The sequence below is a fragment of the Amorphotheca resinae genome (assembly GCF_003019875.1).
Source record: "Amorphotheca resinae ATCC 22711 unplaced genomic scaffold M430scaffold_1, whole genome shotgun sequence".
Taxonomy (NCBI): Eukaryota; Fungi; Ascomycota; class Leotiomycetes; order Helotiales; family Amorphothecaceae; genus Amorphotheca; species Amorphotheca resinae.
The window spans coordinates 2,007,460-2,027,176 of NW_020194471.1; the positions used below are offsets into that span (position 1 = coordinate 2,007,460).

The 19,717-nt window shown below is 50.3% G+C and overlaps 13 protein-coding genes across 13 annotated transcripts; 9 read left to right on the forward strand and 4 right to left on the reverse strand.

Annotated features, from left to right (window-relative positions):
• Window positions 1-184: 184 nt before the first annotated feature.
• M430DRAFT_32349 (hypothetical protein) lies at window positions 185-999 on the forward strand. Its single transcript, XM_024866152.1, has 2 exons — window positions 185-593; window positions 656-999. Exons 1-2 carry the CDS (start codon window positions 292-294, stop codon window positions 786-788), a joined length of 435 nt encoding a protein of 144 aa, XP_024725258.1. The 5' UTR covers window positions 185-291; the 3' UTR covers window positions 789-999.
• Window positions 1,000-1,636: 637 nt separating this feature from the next.
• On the forward strand, window positions 1,637-3,222 carry M430DRAFT_32350 (hypothetical protein). The gene is made up of 3 exons (XM_024866153.1): window positions 1,637-2,365; window positions 2,417-2,790; window positions 2,843-3,222. Exons 1-3 carry the CDS (start codon window positions 1,849-1,851, stop codon window positions 3,062-3,064), a joined length of 1,113 nt encoding a protein of 370 aa, XP_024725259.1. The 5' UTR covers window positions 1,637-1,848; the 3' UTR covers window positions 3,065-3,222.
• A 645-nt stretch (window positions 3,223-3,867) lies between these two features.
• On the forward strand, window positions 3,868-4,604 carry M430DRAFT_131555 (hypothetical protein; the record flags this gene model as incomplete). Its single annotated transcript, XM_024862196.1, has 3 exons — window positions 3,868-4,005; window positions 4,200-4,378; window positions 4,489-4,604. 3 exons carry the CDS (start codon window positions 3,868-3,870, stop codon window positions 4,595-4,597), a joined length of 426 nt encoding a protein of 141 aa, XP_024725260.1. The 3' UTR covers window positions 4,598-4,604.
• A 325-nt stretch (window positions 4,605-4,929) lies between these two features.
• M430DRAFT_94202 (hypothetical protein) lies at window positions 4,930-5,949 on the reverse strand (the record flags this gene model as incomplete). The annotated part of the gene is made up of 2 exons (XM_024869823.1): window positions 4,930-5,531; window positions 5,583-5,949. The coding sequence occupies 2 exons, from the start codon at window positions 5,947-5,949 to the stop codon at window positions 4,930-4,932; spliced, it is 969 nt and encodes a 322-aa protein (XP_024725261.1).
• Window positions 5,950-6,158: 209 nt separating this feature from the next.
• Window positions 6,159-9,120, forward strand: M430DRAFT_55199 (hypothetical protein). The gene is made up of 3 exons (XM_024868526.1): window positions 6,159-6,465; window positions 6,586-8,559; window positions 8,610-9,120. Exons 1-3 carry the CDS (start codon window positions 6,169-6,171, stop codon window positions 9,012-9,014), a joined length of 2,676 nt encoding a protein of 891 aa, XP_024725262.1. The 5' UTR covers window positions 6,159-6,168; the 3' UTR covers window positions 9,015-9,120.
• Window positions 9,121-9,932: 812 nt separating this feature from the next.
• M430DRAFT_62949 (hypothetical protein) lies at window positions 9,933-10,856 on the reverse strand (the record flags this gene model as incomplete). Its single annotated transcript, XM_024869022.1, has 4 exons — window positions 10,584-10,856; window positions 10,335-10,518; window positions 10,107-10,194; window positions 9,933-10,050 (listed from the first exon to the last, which is right to left on the reverse strand). The coding sequence occupies exons 1-4, from the start codon at window positions 10,671-10,673 to the stop codon at window positions 9,933-9,935; spliced, it is 480 nt and encodes a 159-aa protein (XP_024725263.1). The 5' UTR covers window positions 10,674-10,856.
• Window positions 10,857-11,010: 154 nt separating this feature from the next.
• Window positions 11,011-11,921, forward strand: M430DRAFT_131569 (hypothetical protein; the record flags this gene model as incomplete). The annotated part of the gene is made up of 3 exons (XM_024862197.1): window positions 11,011-11,305; window positions 11,363-11,438; window positions 11,487-11,921. The coding sequence occupies exons 1-3, from the start codon at window positions 11,274-11,276 to the stop codon at window positions 11,919-11,921; spliced, it is 543 nt and encodes a 180-aa protein (XP_024725264.1). The 5' UTR covers window positions 11,011-11,273.
• On the reverse strand, window positions 11,884-12,927 carry M430DRAFT_112818 (hypothetical protein). Its single transcript, XM_024861489.1, has 3 exons — window positions 12,745-12,927; window positions 12,465-12,676; window positions 11,884-12,409 (listed from the first exon to the last, which is right to left on the reverse strand). Exons 1-3 carry the CDS (start codon window positions 12,828-12,830, stop codon window positions 11,982-11,984), a joined length of 726 nt encoding a protein of 241 aa, XP_024725265.1. The 5' UTR covers window positions 12,831-12,927; the 3' UTR covers window positions 11,884-11,981.
• Window positions 12,928-13,092: 165 nt separating this feature from the next.
• M430DRAFT_15002 (hypothetical protein) lies at window positions 13,093-13,750 on the forward strand (the record flags this gene model as incomplete). Its single annotated transcript, XM_024863167.1, has 3 exons — window positions 13,093-13,158; window positions 13,240-13,488; window positions 13,586-13,750. 3 exons carry the CDS (start codon window positions 13,093-13,095, stop codon window positions 13,748-13,750), a joined length of 480 nt encoding a protein of 159 aa, XP_024725266.1.
• A 98-nt stretch (window positions 13,751-13,848) lies between these two features.
• M430DRAFT_269014 (hypothetical protein) lies at window positions 13,849-16,155 on the reverse strand (the record flags this gene model as incomplete). Its single annotated transcript, XM_024865467.1, has 2 exons — window positions 13,849-15,845; window positions 16,104-16,155. The coding sequence occupies 2 exons, from the start codon at window positions 16,153-16,155 to the stop codon at window positions 14,143-14,145; spliced, it is 1,755 nt and encodes a 584-aa protein (XP_024725267.1). The 3' UTR covers window positions 13,849-14,142.
• A 464-nt stretch (window positions 16,156-16,619) lies between these two features.
• M430DRAFT_91759 (hypothetical protein) lies at window positions 16,620-17,127 on the forward strand (the record flags this gene model as incomplete). Its single annotated transcript, XM_024869680.1, has 3 exons — window positions 16,620-16,723; window positions 16,781-16,871; window positions 16,930-17,127. The coding sequence occupies 3 exons, from the start codon at window positions 16,620-16,622 to the stop codon at window positions 17,125-17,127; spliced, it is 393 nt and encodes a 130-aa protein (XP_024725268.1).
• Window positions 17,128-17,380: 253 nt separating this feature from the next.
• Window positions 17,381-18,415, forward strand: M430DRAFT_32357 (hypothetical protein). Its single transcript, XM_024866154.1, has one exon. The coding sequence runs from the start codon at window positions 17,445-17,447 to the stop codon at window positions 17,988-17,990; it is 546 nt and encodes a 181-aa protein (XP_024725269.1). The 5' UTR covers window positions 17,381-17,444; the 3' UTR covers window positions 17,991-18,415.
• A 494-nt stretch (window positions 18,416-18,909) lies between these two features.
• Window positions 18,910-19,563, forward strand: M430DRAFT_24154 (hypothetical protein; the record flags this gene model as incomplete). The annotated part of the gene is made up of 2 exons (XM_024865020.1): window positions 18,910-19,236; window positions 19,321-19,563. 2 exons carry the CDS (start codon window positions 18,910-18,912, stop codon window positions 19,561-19,563), a joined length of 570 nt encoding a protein of 189 aa, XP_024725270.1.
• Window positions 19,564-19,717: the final 154 nt, after the last annotated feature.

Here is a 19,717-nt window from a genome sequence, read left to right on the forward strand (position 1 = left end):
AAGTAGTGGAATGCTCGTCTTTGACACTCTGTACGTTGTATGAGAGTAATACACCGCGTAAACGGCTGCATATACGAAGATTGTAGAAACAGAAATAGAATATGACCTAAGGGCCTCGTATTGGGGTTTCCATCCTCTCCTGCGCAGAAGATCTCTCATACATAAAGTTAAACCGCAATACCATTTTGAGACCCAACTTACCTAGACATCTAACTACCTTACTCACCTCCTTACCATAATTGGACTGCTAGTAGTAATAATCCAAGCGCCGTCACTCAATCCTCATCAATCATGTTGTCGGGTTATTTCTTCCTGCCTTTCGCGGTACTCTCGTCGGCTCTTCCAAGCTATATTCGAGACACCACCTGCTCTGAACCAACGACCTTCACCGTTCGAGATCTGGGCATCTTCACCCCTTCGTCCTCCAACACGGGTCCTTCGAGGATCTCCTTCGAGGTTGACAACACCACGTGCTCTTCCAACACGATTCTCAACCCCAAGAACGCCACTGCCTGCGCAGACACACATTACTCTTACTTCTGGGATGGCTCTTCCCTGACGGTGCAACAGGTCTACACTCCTTGCGACAATCCGTAGGTTCCTCATCATTCCTCAAGAAGTAGTAGTGACTTGACTGACTGACATGGGAAAAAAGGACGGGATTGGCTTTAGTTAAGGGGACGATCAGTGACATTGCCCTGGACTGCATTCCTGTTGAGTCGCCGTACCCTCTTGGCGATGGGACACTATGCCAGACGCCCACGGGCGAATTAAGTGGAGAGTATTAAATAAGAGGAATAACCACAACCGCGTGAGGACTCACTCATGACTCTTATGGTTGTGGTTGCTGGGCCAAGACATCGAAGCGCATTGGAGAGAGAGTGGGGGTTAGGGGGGGGGATTGATCAATCTCGGCGAAGACTTTTTTTCAAAACCCTTTTTTTTTCTCAATTGTCCGAACGGGTTTTGTTTTCCTTTTTGACGAGTAGTCCATAGAAGGCGGGAAGAGCGTTAGGGTGGGCGGTAAGGGGTTGGCGTTGCTTTTGTTTTCCAAGACATGAAGAAGGACATAGACATGAAACCCAATAATCGATATCTTCATACTATAACTGACCTCTCTCCGTACCTATTTATTATCAGATTGTTTCCAGAGAGACTCACTCCTCTTAACTCCGTACTCCAGACGGGCGGCGCTTGAAACTTGACCCCTTCTCCGGGAATACTACGGAGAACTCCCGCCGAGCCAGGAATGCGGGGCTCCGCGGGCAAAGGCCATCCCGCCTGCACCAATGGCGACGGACAGATCTCCGCTGACCAACCAGCAATCCCGAAGGCCCCCGTTTGCGCCTGGATGGATTCCTGAGTTCGTCCGGTTATCTGATCCTGTCCCTTCTCCCGTTCGCAGCAATCTCCCCAGAGCCGCACGACGGATGGCCGTGTTCTGGACGCCCCGTCATGGCAAAGACGCTCAGTCAAGCGGTTGTCACCACGCGTGGCCCCATTTGTCATCGAGCGGCTGTCGAAGGGTCCGGATCTTATCTGTAAAAGGCCATATTACTCACCCGCGCCCTGATTGGCCCGAGCTGCGGGGCCCGGACGCCGTATCGGAATCACGCGAAGGCACGGGTGCGAGGGATAGGAGTCGGGGGCTGCCCGAAAAATAATCTTCGGTGACCTTCTATATCGTCTTATATACCGTGGCTATATCCGCTTCACCTTCTTATATCCCCTTCATATCAACCATCCAATTCCCCCCATCCCTCCATCCACCTTTGTCCTGTGTGTATCCTTCCATCTCATCCCTAAGCTCCAGCTTGAAGCTTAAGCTTATCTCTCTGCAGCTTCGACATGGCTTCTACCGCCCGCACCTTCGCCCGCGCGGCTTTCAAGTCGTCGCCCTCCACTTCTGCCTTCAAGACCTCTACCCGTAACACGGCCTTTGCCTTGCCGCGCCAGACCCTCCGCCAGCAGGCCCGCCGTGCCTACTCCTCTGAAGCCCCCAAGTCCTCCTCCTCTACTGGCATCTACCTCGGTGTGGGAGCTCTCGCTCTCGGGGCCGGATACTACTTCTACTCCCAGAGCAGCGGCTCGTCCGCCAGCGAGACCAAGGTCTTCACCCCCACGTTCGAGGACTACCAGAAGGTGTACAACGAGATCGCTGAGCGATTGGAGGAGAAGCACGACTACGATGATGGATCGTACGGCCCCGTCCTGCTGCGATTGGCGTGGCACGCCAGCGGCACCTACGATAAGGAGACTGGAACTGGTGGTAGCAATGGCGCCACCATGAGATTTGCCCCCGAGAGTGACCACGGTGCCAATGCCGGTCTGGTTGCCGCGAGAGACTTCCTAGAGCCCGTTAAGCGTATGTTGGACCTACCTCGACCGAGTGAAGACACGCGCTAATAACTTGCAGAAAAGTTCCCTTGGATCACCTACTCCGACCTTTGGATTCTCGGTGGTGTCTGCGCCGTCCAGGAGATGCACGGCCCCATCATCCCATACCGACCTGGTCGAACTGACAAGGATATGTCTGCTTGCACACCTGATGGACGTCTCCCAGATGCATCCCAAGGAAACAAGCACTTGCGCGACATCTTCTACCGTATGGGCTTCAACGACCAGGAGATCGTTGCCCTGAGCGGTGCTCACGCCCTCGGACGATGCCACAGTAACCGAAGTGGCTTCGAGGGCCCATGGACATTCTCGCCCACTATCCTGACCAACGAGTTCTTCAAGCTCCTCGTGAACGAGAAGTGGAACTGGAAGAAGTGGAACGGTCCCAAGCAGGTAGGTGTCCTTTCCTCCGCGTACCGGGAGACGATGACTGACACCCCAATAGTATGAGGACAAGACCACCAAGACCCTGATGATGCTTCCCACCGACATGGCCCTTGTCACTGACAAGAGCTTCCGACAATGGGTCGACAAGTATGCCAAGGATGAGGAGCTCTTCTTCAAGGACTTCGCCGCCGTGATCCTCAAGCTCTTCGAGCTTGGTGTTCCCTTCGCCGAGGGCACCGAGCAGAGCCGATGGACCTTCAAGCCCACCCACCACTCCTAGATACCTAATGAACATAGACCGGGGATACGTATAGACGGTCCATCCTTCAAGATTAGAATAGATTCTGGGAGGGACAGATAGAAGACGTATCAGAATGGGGCGGTCGAGTCCAGGGAATCCTCGGACGGTGTATATTTCCTTTTATTGCTGTCTTTCCGGATTCTGCTGTTCATTTCCTCATCGTTTCCGTCGATGTAATATTACCATAGCGAGCATTGAATCAGAAGATATCCAGAAACGCGCCGTTGTATCCATGATCTGATGTGATCGTGATCTGTATATAAGTAACATACCTACCCTAAGCCCTCAGTGGGGTTCTGGCCACATAACAAACCCTTTTTGAGATGATTTCCCTCGAGACAGATGATTAGGAGAGAAGAGACGACGTTGAAAAAGGCTCGAGGACGACCGCAGACTATTTATTGGAATCCACCTATGTTCCGGGGTAAAAGGACGACGTCACGTTGTACACAATTTCCCCGCAACTCCAACGACGCCAATCACCTGTCACGATTTGAAATAGGTACTGACCTTTCCGAGTCCGGCCACATTCCCCAAGACCCCTCTCTTCCCTCTTCCCCTCCTATCCCGCCCCCGTCTCCTTTCTCAGAATCGCAATATTAATCCTTTATCTCTCACTCAGAGTCAGGAAAAGGAACGCAGACACAGACACAGACACAATGTCTCACCAGCACGACTCCTCCAGCAGCGCCAAACCCGGACCTCCCGTCGACCCCACCGCCAGCAGCAGTGGTGGTAGTAGTAGTTCGGCATCCGAGCGCGTGCCCCTGAGCCTGAACAATATGGACGATCCAGCGCATGAGACCCTGTACGCGACGGGGCTCGCGATGCGCAAGCGAGTCGTCGGCGAGGATTATGTGGCGGCGGCCTTGGAGAAGGGGAGCAGTGATTTCTTGAGACCGTGGCAGCAGTTGGCTACTGTATATTCCCCCTTTTTTCTTTCTGGTCTTGGTTTTCCCACGTGATATGATTGAAAACTTGCCTTACCTACCTTACCTTACCTTGCCTTACATACCTTGTCCTTCTTTTCCTTCGGTTCTTTTGTTTGTGTGTTTTTGTCGTGTTTGTGTTTGTGTGTGCGATTTTTTTCTGATGAGAGCTTCTCGGAGTTTAGGAAGCGGCGTGGGGCACCGTGTGGTCGCGGCCAGGCCTGGACTTGAAAACGCGCAGTTTGCTGAATCTGGTCATGTTGACGGCGCTGGGGAAGTGGACGGAGCTGGGTACGCATATGCGGGGCGCCGTGAGGAATGGTGCGAGTGAGGTGGAGATCAGAGAGGCGTTGTTGCAGGCTAGGTTTGTCATCCTATCTGTTCATTTGTTTCTTTTGTTTTTGAGGAGTTTGCGGTGGAGCGAGAGAAGAAGGCAAGGAGGGAATGAAGAGTGGAAAGCTGATGAATGCGTAGTATTTATTGTGGCATGCCGGCGGGGATGGAGGCGTTTAGGGTTGCGGACAGGGTTTTGAATGAGATGGAGGAAAGGGGCGAGATTAAGCGTGAAAGGCAAGGAGTGTAAGTAAGATAAGGAACCCCTCCAGCGAAGTGTGAACACAAACTTCTTGAAGACAGCATTTGGGCGACTTTGCTTGGCGAGACGAATTTAAATCCCTGAAGTAGCTCTCAGTCTCTGCATAGAGCTACCTTTAGATAGAGATATCCTGTAGATACAGTACCTAGGTAGGATGTACTGGATTCCAGCATCAATCACGTTTCTCGGCCACTGACCCCGAAAATCGTTAATCGTATTCCGAAGCGCATACGTCTTTCCCTCAAAACACGCCAAGTCCATTCAATGCTCTCTCAGCTCACGCCAGTTGTCCATCCATGCCGGTTGTCATGTCCGCATACTCATGATTCCCGTTCGATTATATCACCTCTCCCAAGAGGTCGAGTTCCATCATTTAACACCATAGCCTCTCTATGGCGCCTCCGTAGATGCTCTTCTTCAGTACTCTGATCCCTCCTCCGTCGACTCTCCACGAACATACCATCAAAGTCCTCCCCAGCCGTTCCCTCCCCATTAATCATCCTAATATCCAATAGAGTCTCCGAGTCATCATAGACAATCTTATTGGGAGGCAGAAGTTTGGCGTCCTCCAACTGCTTCCTTGCTGCAGGATCTCTGAACAGCGGAAGACAAATTTGATTCAGTCGATAGGGTTTCGTCAGGGAATCCATGAAGTTGAGTTGTCGTTCATCAGCGTCCGCTCCACCCCATGGTTCTTTCGCCAGCCAGCGGTCCACAAACCGAGATTTGACCAGTCCCTCCGGGCCAAATTTGTCAATCATCTGCCCTAGAATCGACAGACATCCTTGCTCGCAGGCATCTCGCAGGTGCCAGTTGTCCCATTCGGGGTCATAGGCGTTGTGTTCGTAGTCCGTGATGCAGTATTCCAGCGATTTCACGAGGGCAGCGTAAGTTTTGGGTTTGTTGATTATGCCTACAGTTGCTAATAGTCTCATTAGCTCAAATTTTGGGAAGCTAAGGGAGAAATACTTACAACTGTTGACCATCATGGACAAAGCTTTAATGCTCTGCTCTCTCGTATCATGATCAGGCCGAGTAATGTAATAGAGCAAGGTATCGATCGTTTGTCCATCGTGCAGCGCTCGTTCGCAGATAATCACAGCTGTAATTTCCTGTATGCTGTAATTGGGACTATCAAGGAGCTTGTCCAGAGTACTGAGTTTCAGAGAATCTTCGACATCTTGAGTTATGTACTGAGGCTTGTTTTCAGCTTGTGGGATAGCGGCTGCTTCACGGTAGTATACGAGCATGCGTCGCATCAATCCAATGACGGCGCATGCTGTAACTCCGAGTCCTAGAACGAGGAGTCGGTCTTGAGTGGCGGGCGAGAGCGCCGCCATATTGTCGAAACTACATTCGTCCTTGGGAGGGGCTTGTTAGGTAAGGTAGGTAGGCAGACTTCGCCGTTCAAGAAGGTTGAAAGCTGGCGAAAAGTATTGCCGGGGTATACCGCCTTTAATTTCGCCGTTTAGCGCAAGGAGTGCCCGATAAGCGATAAAAATATCAAAAAGTTATCAGATTCGAAAAGTTCAAACTTTAACCTCCAACGCGCCGCCACTATGCCTCCCTCGCAACTCAAAAGGCTGAAGGCCTCTCTACGGGAGCAGGGAATTTTGGGTCCTCAGAAATCAAAAAAGCAGCAAAAACAAAACTCGCAAAATGGCGCCAACAACGAAAAGAGGGTTGCCCGCACAGAGGCACTCAATACGATTCGGGACCAGTTCAATCCCTTTGAATACAAGTGGTCAAAGGCTCCAAGGTTCGAGGCTACGAGCGCGAAGAATCCAGGAGGGAAAGACAGTAAAGGGACCATTGTTGGCAGGCCTACAGTCAGGAAGAGCATAGATGCAGAACGGGTGCGTTTTAACAAACTGTTTCCTTAGCTGCTTCCAAGCTGGGTTTTCGGCTTTGAGTCGTTATCAATTACTAGATGGGTGTGGCTACTAGAAAAGCGCATGACTGACTGGATTTAACAGTTCGAGATGACTCAATTGGCCAAAATTGAAAATCGTCGAAGAGTAGGAGGGATCATGGATAAACGTTTTGGAGAAAACGACCCTACAATGGCACCAGAGGAAAAAATGCTAGCACGTTTCACGCAAGAAAAGCAGGCTCGGCATAAGAATTCGATCTTTGATTTAGAGGATGACAATGAAGCCGAACTCACACACATGGGCCAATCATTATCCCTCGACGCTCCGCCAATTGATGATTTTGACGAGGATTTGGAGTTGTCAGATGCAGAGGACCACCCTTCAGACGAAGAACAAAAACATAGGAAAAGACGCCGATCATCAGACGACGAAGGCTCAGAAGATGAAGAGGACGAAGAAGTGGACCGCCCGGAGAGAAAGAAGTCAAAACAGGAAGTTATGAAGGAGGTCATCGCCAAGTCTAAGCTTTACAAATACGAGCGTCAGGCAGCTAAGGAGGATGATGAGGATTTACGAGATGAGATAGATAAGGAGACAGCAAACATTCAGGAACTTCTTCGGGGAATGGGAAAACGACCTCCGCCTGCTCCTGTGTCAGACAGCGCAGGAATGAACCCAGAGCGTGCAGCATTATTGAATGGCACGAGCAAGCTTGAAGCTGAGAAGGAGTATGATAAGCGCCTGAGACAGCTGGCACTAGATAGGCGGGCGAAACCTACAGAGAGAACGAAGACAGAGGAGGAAATTGCCGCAGAAAAAGCCAAACTCCAGAAGGAACGAGAGGAGAAAGAACAGAGGCGAATGCAGGGCTTACCAGAGAGTAGTGATGAGGAAGATGTCGCCGCTAGTGGCTCAGAAGATGAGGAAGAGGAAAATCCTTTGGGGTTGGGTATTCCAACCCAAAAAGCGAGTTCGGAGCTGGGCGTCGAAGACGAGGATGATTTCCTTATAGATGATGATTTAGTAGCGAGCGGTTCTGATCTGGAGCCTCTCGAGGATGATTCATCGGAGGAAGAAGCGGAGGATGGAGAAGATGATAACGACGATGCCGAGTTTCTCCAGGGAATACTCACAGAGGAGGAGTCAAAGCATCCTGAATTTCTTACCGGAGCAAATTCTCAATTGCCAGGCTCGAGCGATTCGCTCAAATGCCCAGAAACCCACGACGAACTTCTGGAAATCACCAAGGGGGTCAATGACCTACCGGAATTTGTGAAACGAATCCGGACAGCATATCACCCGAAACTGGGTGCTGAGAATAAGGCTAAGTTGGGGAACTTTACAGTGTCTCTTATTGACCACATCTCCTATCTTGCAAATGAACAAGCCCCCTTTGCTGTCCTGGAGTCAATCACTCGTCATGTTCACTCTTTGGCAAAGAACCACTATCCGGTCGAGACTGCTAATGCATTCCGCCGTCATCTCCAAGAAATTCACGAATCTCGGTCTTTATCTCTCACAGCCGGTGATTTGGCGCTTCTCACAGCCATTGGAACTATCTTCCCAACATCAGATCACTTCCATCAAGTCGTCACCCCTGCGACCCTGACAATGGGTCGGTACCTTGGCTTGAAGATACCCCAAAAACTGTCCGATTATGCAGTGGGAGCATACATATGCACACTGTGTTTACAATATCAACGAAAGTCGAAACGATATATTCCTGAAGTCATGAACTTCATCGAGAATACACTGTGTGTTCTAGCACCTGCTAAACTGGCAAAACTACCTGGGAATTTCCCATACCATGAGCCGAAAGCACCGTTGCGGATAGAAGAGGCTGTAGAGTCGACCAGGATATTTGCTTTCAGCGACTGCTTTTCACAAGAGCTTTCAGCAGAACAGGAAGCAGAGCTCAAAGAAGTACTGCTAGAGATGAACCTCAAACTTCTTGAGGTGGCAGCAGATACATGGTCCGGAAAGGCAGCATTTTTCGAAGTTTTCGAACCAGCTCTCAGGATCCTTCAGCATTTGGGAGGCAAGAACTGCAGACCTAAGCTCTCAAAACGCAACCAGGTAATAGCCATCCACCCCCTTCAATGTTTCTGTTGCTAAATGAAAACCAGACAAACATCACGAAGCTTATCCAAAAACTTAACCTTCTCCTCCAACAAGCCCAACTCTCCCGCCGACCCCTGGAGCTCCACCACCACAGGCCTTTAGCTATCAAGATGGCTATACCCAAGTTTGAAGAGTCCTATAACCCAGACAAGCACTACGACCCTGATCCAGAGCGAGCTGAAGCATCCAAGCTCAGGAACGAGCTCAAGAGGGAGAGGAAGGGTGCGATGCGTGATCTTAGGAAAGACGCGCAAGCCGTGGCCAGAGAGGCGCTCAAGCAGAAGAAGGCCAAGGATGAGGCCTACGAAAAGAAATACAAGAGGCTTATTGCTGAGATCCAAGGCGAGGAAGGGAGGGAGGCTAAGGCTTATGAGAGGGAGAAGGAATGGCGGAAGAAGGGCAAGAAGTAAAGCCTGTACGGGTCCCAACCGGAACCGGTTGTCGATCGGCCTAAGCAAATGGCGTGTTAGATGTCAGCGGAGAATAATACATACTTTAACCGTCCCAGAGTATCATGATAATGCTGTATCAGGCAAATAATTGTCCTCTCCATTTCCCCCTGTACTGGCTGCATAGATATTAGCCCTGAGACCAGAGCATCCAACTGAATGCAGTGCGACTTCGAATTGAACCTGATACTGATCATCCATAAAGAATCGGCAAACCCCATGTTGAAGATCCACACCCTTAATCCATAGAGTCATAGACAGTGGTAGGAGGGGCTATTATCTGAGTCATTTGAAGTTGACACAACCACATCCAATAACATAAAACAAAAGACAGTCACATCCAAGAATCTATGACCCAATTAGTTTGCCTCGTCTGCAAACAATTCGCCTCAGCTCCAGCTGGGTGTCTATGTATAACGCACGGTCCCGCCACCCGCTGTATATAAAGCGGTTCTCTCCCCTCCCCTTCTTTCGTTCTGCAGCTCTCTTTGCCTTCTGGCTTAGATCAAGTGTAGTATCTGTTCTTATTAGATTAATCGTCTAATACCTTTTATATTATCGATTAAGTACTTTTTGTCACGCGGCTGCTCACCCTCTTGGTCTTGATCAATGGAGAGCGGTCACTCTGTCTCTTGTCCTACACTGCTTCAAGATGACGGGAACGCTTGGCTTTTCATTGGGATCTTCTGCTTGATGCGGGGACTTGAAGAAAAGTCGGTTGGGTCAGGTGTCTGAGATAGGGAGGCTTGGAAGATGATCTTGATTCGGGGTATATCTGTATGGAGTTGCGAGCATTATATGTATATGATGTGAGACTTCTCAAAAAGACGTGCAATCTGTTTGATGTAGAGAGAGAGCCAGCCGTTGCTGAAATCCCAATTAATGGCAAGCTGTCTCCTTCGTTGACGAGGTGCTGTTTCCAAAGACCAAGTAGCCCACGAATGCCCCGACCGCGACAGCCAGCATCACCCATCCATTGTAAGTCATAAACAATAACCTACAACCACCTTCAGTAAGGCTCCTCCATGCCCAAATAGAGAATAGAATACTCACATCAACATAAACGCATAAAAGTTCTGAAAGGCATACAGCAACGCCTTGATAACATGCGCCCGCTTAGTAACCTCAACCTGGTTGCGTCCTGACCACAGAAAGGGCGTTGTCTCAGTAATGGCTCCATTGATATTCGTCTCAGCTTTTGTTCTTCCGTAACTTGAAGCAAGGAGAAACGAAAAGTAGTAGTAGGTATGGAGGGGCGAGGGGAAGGGGAGGACGACGTACTGGGCACTTCCTCCTGTCTCTTCGCAACCCATCCCTCGTAGCGTCGGGACACGGATCGTATGGCTTCATATCCGGCTGTCAGAGCGACGACGGCAAGGAGGGAGAAGATCAGCCCGGGCGTGGTACGGATGTGCCACCAGCGGAAGATGATACATAGGTTGTTGGTGTTCCAGGTGAAGAGCATCTAGGACAGCGATAAGCGTTAGCTTTCGAGTAGATGAGGGATTGGATAGATGTAATTCTGCGTACGCTCATTGAGCACATATCGCCGCTGCCCATGCCGCCGTGGTCCATGCCGCCGTGATCCATGTGTGAGTGTCCCATGTGTGAATGATCCATCTTGAATGTTGGGTGTACTGTAGCTCGAAGCTGAAGGGTTAGATTGCGTGCTTTCGATTCGATCCCGAGTTGAAGAGGAAGACAGAGTTCAGCGGACAGAATCGAACGTTTATCTAGGTTGAGCTGGTCACACGAGATGTCGCCAGCTTGCTTTCATATATATATATATTGAGTCGTCTAAAGAATGTACGCAAATGCGCTCAAACACTGTCTCAAACTCGGCTGAGATATGCAGCTATCGACATGGTTGCAGCTACCCATATATGGAGTAGCCTTCATTGGACGACCTCCGCCTCACCGCAATGCCTCTGTGCCTTTGAGGTTTGATCATTGGACATGATGAGCAGGCAACTTGAGAAATATCCAAAGGTTGAGCGGTTTTGCGCGCCATAAAGGCAGTTCGAGCTCTTCCAGGCATTCTTCAGTGGCCGACCCGTGCTTATGTACTGTAGCGCGTCAATGACTCGATGAGTAAACCTCCCCGCAAAGAACCCCGCCTAGAGCGATAGAGGAGCAAAGAGCAAAGAGCAAATGCAAACGATCACGATAAAGAAGACTCAAGCATACTTGCAAAAGCACTCACAAAAACCATAATTCAAAATGCTTACCAGTCCACTGAATTTACCCAAATGGTAATGGAGGGTCTGCCCCGGAAACGTACAGTACCTAGCTAGCTAACAACTCAACAGGCTCGAGGAGAATTCCCACCTCTTGAAGCCCCCGATCAACAACTACTGCGTTTATAACAAGGATGTTACGGTTATGGTACGTCCTCTATTCCGCCAGCTACGACCCCTGACGAACACCCTCTAGATCGTGGGAGGCCCAAATGCACGCACCGATTATCACATCAACGAAACCGCCGAGTGGTTCTACCAGTACAAAGGCGCTATGATGTTGAAAGTAGTCGACGAGGGCGAATTCAAAGACATTATCATCCGCGAAGGGGACATGTTCCTCCTGCCTCCCAACACACCTCATAACCCTGTCCGGTTCGCGAATACCGTGGGTATCGTGCTAGAGCAGGCCCGGCCCAAGGATTCCTTGGATCGTCTGCGTTGGTACTGTACGAACTGTCGTCAGGTGGTAGACGAGGCTGCGTTCCACTGTACGGACTTGGGGACGCAGATCAAAGAGGCTGTGAATGCATTCAAGGACAGTGAGGAGAGGAGAAAGTGTAAGCATTGTGGAGCTATGGCTGAGGCTGCCCCGAAGCCTGGTGAGATAAAGGACCCGAACTTAGAATGACTGTTTGGCACAAATCCACTGTTGGTAGGGTATCCAAAAATACATTTTTAACGCAACCCGCTATGTCTCCTTGAACTCATATGTACTCGTCGACTCCTTAACCTCAACCTCAATCTTCCCCTCTGGCAATTCCTTTCCTCCTACCTTCAAGCCGGCTCTCATGATATCTCCAGGTACAACAGGTCCCACACCTTTTGGAGTACCAGTCAACACAATGTCTCCCTTCTCTAATGTCATGACCTTCGAGATATCGCTCAGGATTCTGGGGATTCGGAAGAGCATCAATTCCGTAGAATCGGCTTGGCGGTGCTCATTGTTAACGGTGAGGTACAGTTCGACTTGATGAGGGTCTGGGATCGCAGCTTTTGGAATTATCTCGCTGACTGGGAGGAACGTGTCGAAGCCCTTGGCAATATCCCATGGGAGACCCTTCTTCTTGGCCTCATTCTGGATGTTGCGCGCCGTCAAGTCGATACCAAGGGCATAGCCTACCGCTGTTAATATGTTTTTTCTTTATGCATCGATGTAGAGCGGAGATCATACTCTCAATAGAATCCAAAGCACCCTTCTCATCTGAAGCCTCGAGATCCTTGACCTGCTTCCCAATAATCAAAGCCAATTCGACCTCAAAGTGTAAATCCACGCCCTTCGGTCTAATAACGGGTCCAGCTCCAGGAGGGAGAATGGAAGACGCCGGCTTCAAGAAGAAGAAGGGTTGTTTGGGCCTCTGGTTGTTTAGTTCCGTGATGTGGTCTCTGGGCATGGCGGTCAGCCTCGTCTTGTATCATTCTCCAATCAAAGGCCACAGGGAGAGAGTGCATACGCATAATTCCGCCCAATGCAGACAACTTTTGAAGCCTTTTTCAGCGAGGCCATTGAAGCGATTCCACGACGGAAGATCAAGGACATGATTGAAGAGGAATTGGGGAGGAGATAACTGCGCCTGTTGGGTATTTATGAAACTGGGGAGTATCAAGAGTGGAGGGTCCGTCGCGATTCCGGGGACGGGCCATTGGCGGGCGAGACTGAAGCATTAGGAGCATCGAGCTTAAGCTGTCCACAGACAACAATTCGAACTTCGGGGCAACTATCAAAGCCCTCCACGAATCTGCATAATCGTCGGGCAATCAACCGCTCGCAATTATCCGCATAATTATATATAGATCAAACCATGTCCTCCAGCGATTCCCTCCAATTAGCCCAGGTCCTCGCAGACCTCAACACCCTCCAGAACACTGTTCGTTCAATTCCCCCCCGCGCCCTCCGCCTCTCCCCCGCTCTCCTCTTTTACTTTAACTCAACACCTAACTCCTCGCAGGATCCCGAAGCTGCCCATGCCCTCCTCCTGGCCAACAAGACCCTCTCCCAATCCCGCTTTCTCAACCGCAAGGCCCGCGCCAGCATCCCGCGCGACCCCCCCGAGTTCGACTTCCTGGGCCGCCGCATCACCAGCCCCAAGTCGCCGCCAAGCTTCTCGCGCGCTGCCTCTAGTACCAGCGTGAGGAGTAGAGGCTCGCAGTCGGGCGTCGTGAGCCCGCCCACGCCCGTGCTTCCGTCTTCTGGTCGGGTATGTTGCTCGTTCTTCTTGTTCTTCTTTGATTTGGGGGGAGGGGAGGGGAGACGACTGGTATAGATATAGATGCTGATTTGGGACGGCCATATAGGATGATGAGGATATAAAGAAGGCAGAGGAGTTGGTCAGGCTCTATGATATGAGGTGGAAGTTTAAGCAGATGGGAGACACGGGCCTCACGAGAGCGAAGGAGAGGGTTGATCTAGTGGTGGAGAAGTATGCTCAGAGGGAGCTTGAGGAGAGGAGGAGGGCTTAGAAAGTCACAAACTTGGGCCTGGACAGTTGAAAATAACTCAACTTTTGAAATTGGGTATAGATAGGTGTTGATTCGGATATGGTGGATAGGAGTACGGCGTTGGGGATTTCTTCAAGGACGCAGTGTTTATACCCCAGGACATTCGCGAAGGTGTCTTTTTGAATCACTGAAATTGGATCACTGAAATATGAAGGTTGTACCCCTCTCGAATATGAATGCCTGGCAAGTGGAATACATTATACGTTGTTTCTGTTCAATCTATAGGTAGTGATTAGGGGCTAAGGTATTCTACAATCTTCCTCTGATGTAACTCCATCAAGTTCCCTTTCGACCATGATTCTCCATTCAAGCTCTGCTAATCTCTGTCTCAAACTCTCGCTCATCCTTCTTTGTCACATTGGAATCGGTGGTGGAGCCTCCTGAGCAGTCATATTAACAGGAAGACCTTTCGAGATCCTTACCAAGAAATCCCTGGTTGGCCCAGCAAGTTGTCTGCCTATAATCACGGATAGAACACGTCTTCCCAGCACCATTGCTCGTACTCTGCGGTATAGTTTCTGCGTAGCTTTGACCATTCTCCTTCTCTTCCCAAGTTGTGCGACCGCGCGTTTTGGGAGTTGCGGTCCGGGAGACGGTAGCTCACCAGTTATGTCTCTTGGAATTCCTGGAATTGTAGCTGGTGAACCTGGCACCTCTTGAGCAATATGTGATCGGGGGATATTTGCCGTGTTGTCAGTATTAAGAGCTTTCTGGGCTGCTGGGGCTTCTGGCGCTTCTGAGAACGATATTAGATCCTCTGAGTTGGGCATTGACGGAACATCAGGCGCGTTGGAAACGCCTGGAGCTTTGTCGGCAATGGGAGCTTCTGTAACAGCTTGGGGCAATAGTGCACCACCCGAATTACACAATCCCGCAGCATCAGGTGCGCCTGAAGCTTTATCGGCGATGGGGGCTGCCGGGGCAGCTGGGATTGACATTGGAGTATTCGGACCGCGCATAAGTGAATATGCATCTATGATGCGAGTTTTCAAAGCCGCTGAAATTGACGATGGACCGTCTAAAGTGGATATAGGCGAATTTGTCTCTGCCAGAGCATAAAAGGGGTTTCTGCTTGTCGAGGAGATGCCGGTAGGGCTTATCCGATCATCATCAGAAGCATTTCGCTCGCCCGGACCCGTGGCAAGGTTTCTGACCCTCATGCCAGAAAACATACCATCATATGAGATGCCACTCCGAGCAGACCGCTGTTCAAACATAGGTGTATCCGGAGCTGTCACCATTGGAAGCGAGCTCTCACTCCAGGTCGAATGTGGGTGAAAGGGCTGGTTTTCTGGACCGATCACTTCATTTTCAGGAGCATTTGTGCTGATCCTCGCTCCTTTTGAGGAGCTTGGTGACTGACCAGGAGTGTAGCTCTTAATTCCCGCCGTCTCTTTACCTTTAATTGCAATGGTTCCAATGCTGGCCGATTCCTTCGTCGCCATTGTTTGTGCTGCTGCTGCCCAAGAAATGAGAGGACCTCGCTTTGACTGTAGGGGGTCTGATGACTCTTGGTTATCGAAGTCAAATTGAGACGAGGACAATGGTGTAAGAATGAGCGGAGGCTCTCGAGAATCGTCCACTGCAGGATCTACTGCCGAAGACTGTGGAGACTGTGGTCGACAAGGATGTTGAGGAAGACTCAAGGGTGAATCCGGCAAGGGAGGGAGTGCTGCGAGATCATCTCCTGCTGGAGTTACAGCCAGATCAACTGGCGACGGAGGAGAGAGCAGATTGAGGTTGAGTCCACTATCTTCACCCGAACCGCCTGGGGGCCGTACCAGACGAGCGTACGGTCCCAGGACAGCTTCTTCCTCGATATCGACTTGTGAACGCGAGCTCTTTTCAAGATTCTTGCTCTCCGGAGTAGGGCTTGAGGCTAAAGAATTCAGACCAGTGCTAAGTGGAGATAAGGGCTGAAACATGAGTGTATGTGAATGATCGTGGACAGATAGGTAGTCTTCTAAGACGAGCTTCTTTCGCCTCGATTCGGGAGATGAGCTCTCTGATAGAGCTAGGTTTTTCGTTCTGAAAAGAGGAGCGGATTGAGAATACCCTGAACGATTGATAGGTACAATATGAGGACTGCTCACACTATGTGAAGCTACTATTCCTAGGTATCCAAAATAGGGAGAAGACTTTGAGAGCGAATTTTGAGGAGGGAAACTACTCAGCAGCAGAAACCTTAACGTGACTGTTCAAATCGCACTTGCTATACCACTTGCCTCGCAGTGACGGGGAATGGCGGGGGGATGGCAGAAACTTCCATCGTATCTTGAATTCTTGTCAGATACCAATTCTCATCGGAACACACTTATTCTTCCGTTTCTCGCGGGCTTTCGGTGGAGTCTATCTTTTTTCAACATGATTAAAACACCCCGACATCATCATGACCATATGATTCTTGCTTGACATGGAGGGACATATACTCGATCGGTTCTCTCATCATCACGGGCGAGTCCTGAGCCGCGGGTCAAGCTACACGCCGTGAGTAGGTTACTGAAGAAGGGCCCTCTTTGTTTGTCTGACATTCTGAGAAATAGATAGATCCATATTGCAAGATCCCTTGCAATAGTACGACATAGATCCTTACCTTAGATACCTACTGGTCGTGGTTGACAGAAGGCTGCGCGGGAGTTGGGAGTTGGGAGTTGGAGTTGGGGTTGACGCGCTAGAAGCTCGGTTCAGCCTCGTGACGAAATGTGGTTGCGACTTTACCTTGCCCGACCTGCTTTTTATTTGAAGACCTATCAACCTCTCCTTACCTGCCACATCTTACTTACTCCAACACCACCATTGCTGCGCGCGTTACGTGCAGCCCACCGCGAAGATGGAGAATTCCGTTGACGCGAAGCTGTTGAAATCAACCAAGTTCCCGCCTGAGTTCAACCAGAAGGTTGATATGCAGAAGGTCAATGTTGAGGTTATGAAGAAGTGAGTATCAATAACCGATCTTTCAGGGAAGATCGAGCGTTGTTGACTTTGGCATAGATGGATTGCAGGCAAGATCTCCGAGATTCTTGGCAACGAAGACGATGTTGTAATTGAGCTCTGTTTCAATCTTATTGAAGGCGCGCGATATGTACGTTCACTGACTGGGAGACGCACATTACCACTTGCCAAGCTAATTCGTCTTACAGCCAGATATCAAAAAGATGCAAATCCAACTTACCGGCTTTCTTGATAAGGACACAGCTGGGTTCTGCAAGGAACTGTGGAAGCTCTGCTTGAGTGCCCAAAGCAATCCTCAAGGCGTTCCTAAGGAATTGCTTGAGGCAAAGAAGCTAGAACTCATACAAGAAAAGGTATGTTTTTACATGCTGTACTGGTGCTCTTAAACTGATATCGTGCTAGATCGAAGCCGAGAGAGCCGCCGAACAGGCCCGTCGCCGACGAGAAGAAGAGCAACGCCGAGACCAGGAGCTCAATAATATCAGGAGTCGTGAACGCGGTGAACGCGGTCGCGGCGGCGGAAGAGGGGGGGACAGTTGGCGTGGGAATCGAGGAGATGACAGACATAGAGGTTTTGATCGTACTGGTGGAAGAGGGTCTGATTGGAGGGGCTCCAGATATTCTAGGTCACCACCGCCACGTCGGCGTGACTCCAGAGATCGGGGTTCTTTCAGGGCCCCTCTACCAAGGGAATCCGATACATATGTTCCCAGTGGCCGTGGTGGAAGGAGACGGAGGTCCCCTACTCCTGAATCAGTATCTCCCATATCTGCACGGTCTCGGTCGGACTCGCGCTCTCCACCACCTCGCAGACGAACCAGATCATCCTCGCGATCTCGCTCTCCACCTCGCAGACGCAGATCTAGATCTCGAGACAGGAGTGGCACCTATAGAGGTAGAGGCGGTAGAGGAAGAGGAAGAAGTCCAGATCGTAGAACCCGACGAAGGTCCCCAACACCTTCAGATACTTCCCTCTCTCGCTCTCCACGTCCGTCAAGACGAAGAAGATCTACCTCTGAGTCCGTCAGTTCTTCGCCACCCCCGAGATCTCGTAGATCTCGTAGACGTGACTCTAGCTCCAGGTCTAGATCTTTCTCGAGCTCCAGATCACGAAGCCGCTCTCCCCGTAGAAGGTTGTCTCGCAGTAGGGAAAGAGCTGGGACCACACCAACACCAGAAGATGATATTGATGCCGCTGAGACACGATCTGACGCTCGTAGGGGTTATGAACGTGACGAACGTCGGCTAACACGGAGCAACAGCCGAAGCATCACACCTCCTCGACGTCGGCGTCGAAGCAGAAGTCCGAGCAGAGGTTCAAGAGATCGAAAGCGTCGCCGATCAATGGAACGATATGAGCCCGTTAGCAAGCGGCGCCGGAATACCTCTTCAGTCTCATCACCTATTGAAACCAGAAACAAGAAGGCTGATACTGAAGATGAAAGCGATAGGGGATCCCCGAGACGAGAGATCGAAGCAAGCAAACGTGCTTTGGAGTCCAACGAGGTTGGTAGCTCTTCGTAACCACCGGGGCTCTTTCTGTTTTAGATGCAATGTCTTTGGCGCACTACATTCGTTGAGGCTGACCAAATCTGATGGCATCTAGATCCAAGATCCGCAGAGACGGGCTAGTGAGCTGAAGGAGAAGCTATTAAGGGAAAAGATCAAGAAGATGAGAACCTCGAGTATTGACTCTTAGGAAACTTAGGCTAACTCTAGATGAGGACATCCTTCCTGGTTCATTTTCATTTACATGGAACAAAGCGTTGCGTGTGTTCTTAGCTGGACATTTAATAGAACCACTCTCTTCTGAGTTGCTTATAGCATGATACCTATTACTTTTGACTGTGCCATGATTGATTCAACCGTATTTATATTGTGATCAAGCTCTATGTCTTGAGCGCACTTCTCTGCTGAATTTTAACAAACTAGAAACCCTAAGCTTTGAAATTGACAAACCGTAGATAACTATGAAAATGCAGTGCAATCCAATTCGCTGCTGTCAATATGACTAAATTTCTGCTCCCTTGTTATAGAGAGGGTTGCTTTAACGAAACCTCCCCTATTTCCACGATAACGCGATAAGGAAAAACTTGGCCCAAGCGTCTAACTCCTCAAGCGCGCATCACCTCAACTCCTACTTCAATCTCACGACAACACACCCCACCATGTCAGAAAACACCGCCCCTGTAGCCGCCGTCGGCAGCGGTGGTGACATTCCCGGCCAACCCTTCTACGACAAAACGCGGCAGCACCTCAAAGAACTACTGCACAAAAGGCGAGCCCTCGAACGCAGCCTCGCGCAACTAGAAGACAACATATTCAAGAAAGAAACAGAGTACCTGGAGGAAACGCCGAGCGGGAACATCATTACGGGATTCGAGGCTTATACGAAGGGTACGGGGACTGCGGGCGGCGGCGCCAGGAGAAGGGGAGGTGTGAGCGAGGGCAATAGGGTCTTTAGCAGGAGCAGCGTTAGTTTTAATGCTAATGCGGTGGGTTTTCTTTCTTTGCCCAGTTGATTATTTCCTATTCTCTGAATCTCGAAGCGCAGAGGTATAAGGACTGATGGGGAATAGGAGAGTCCGATGCCATCGGCGCAATCGACACCCGCGGCGACCATGGCCCCGACGCCGCTATCGAGCGGCTTTATGAAGGGTGAGGGGGGCTCGAACCATGCCACGCCTACGAGTTCGACTTCAGCGAATAGGACAGGGGCAGGCTCGAAAAGGAATAAGAAGACTGTGGGGGAGGATAGTGAGACGGATACCAAGGAGGTCAAGAAACCTAGGACGGGTTCGGCTGTTTCTAGGAAGGGATGATGCATACTCTGCAATGCACGGTTATGAGGACGGCGCTGGGTGGAATGCTGAGACTGGCGGTGGTTGGAAAACTGCGTAGGCGTTAGGGGCTATAAAATTTGCTGGCGTTTGAGGCTTAATGTAGAGGGCTGTTCTATTGCGACGCAAAAGCATT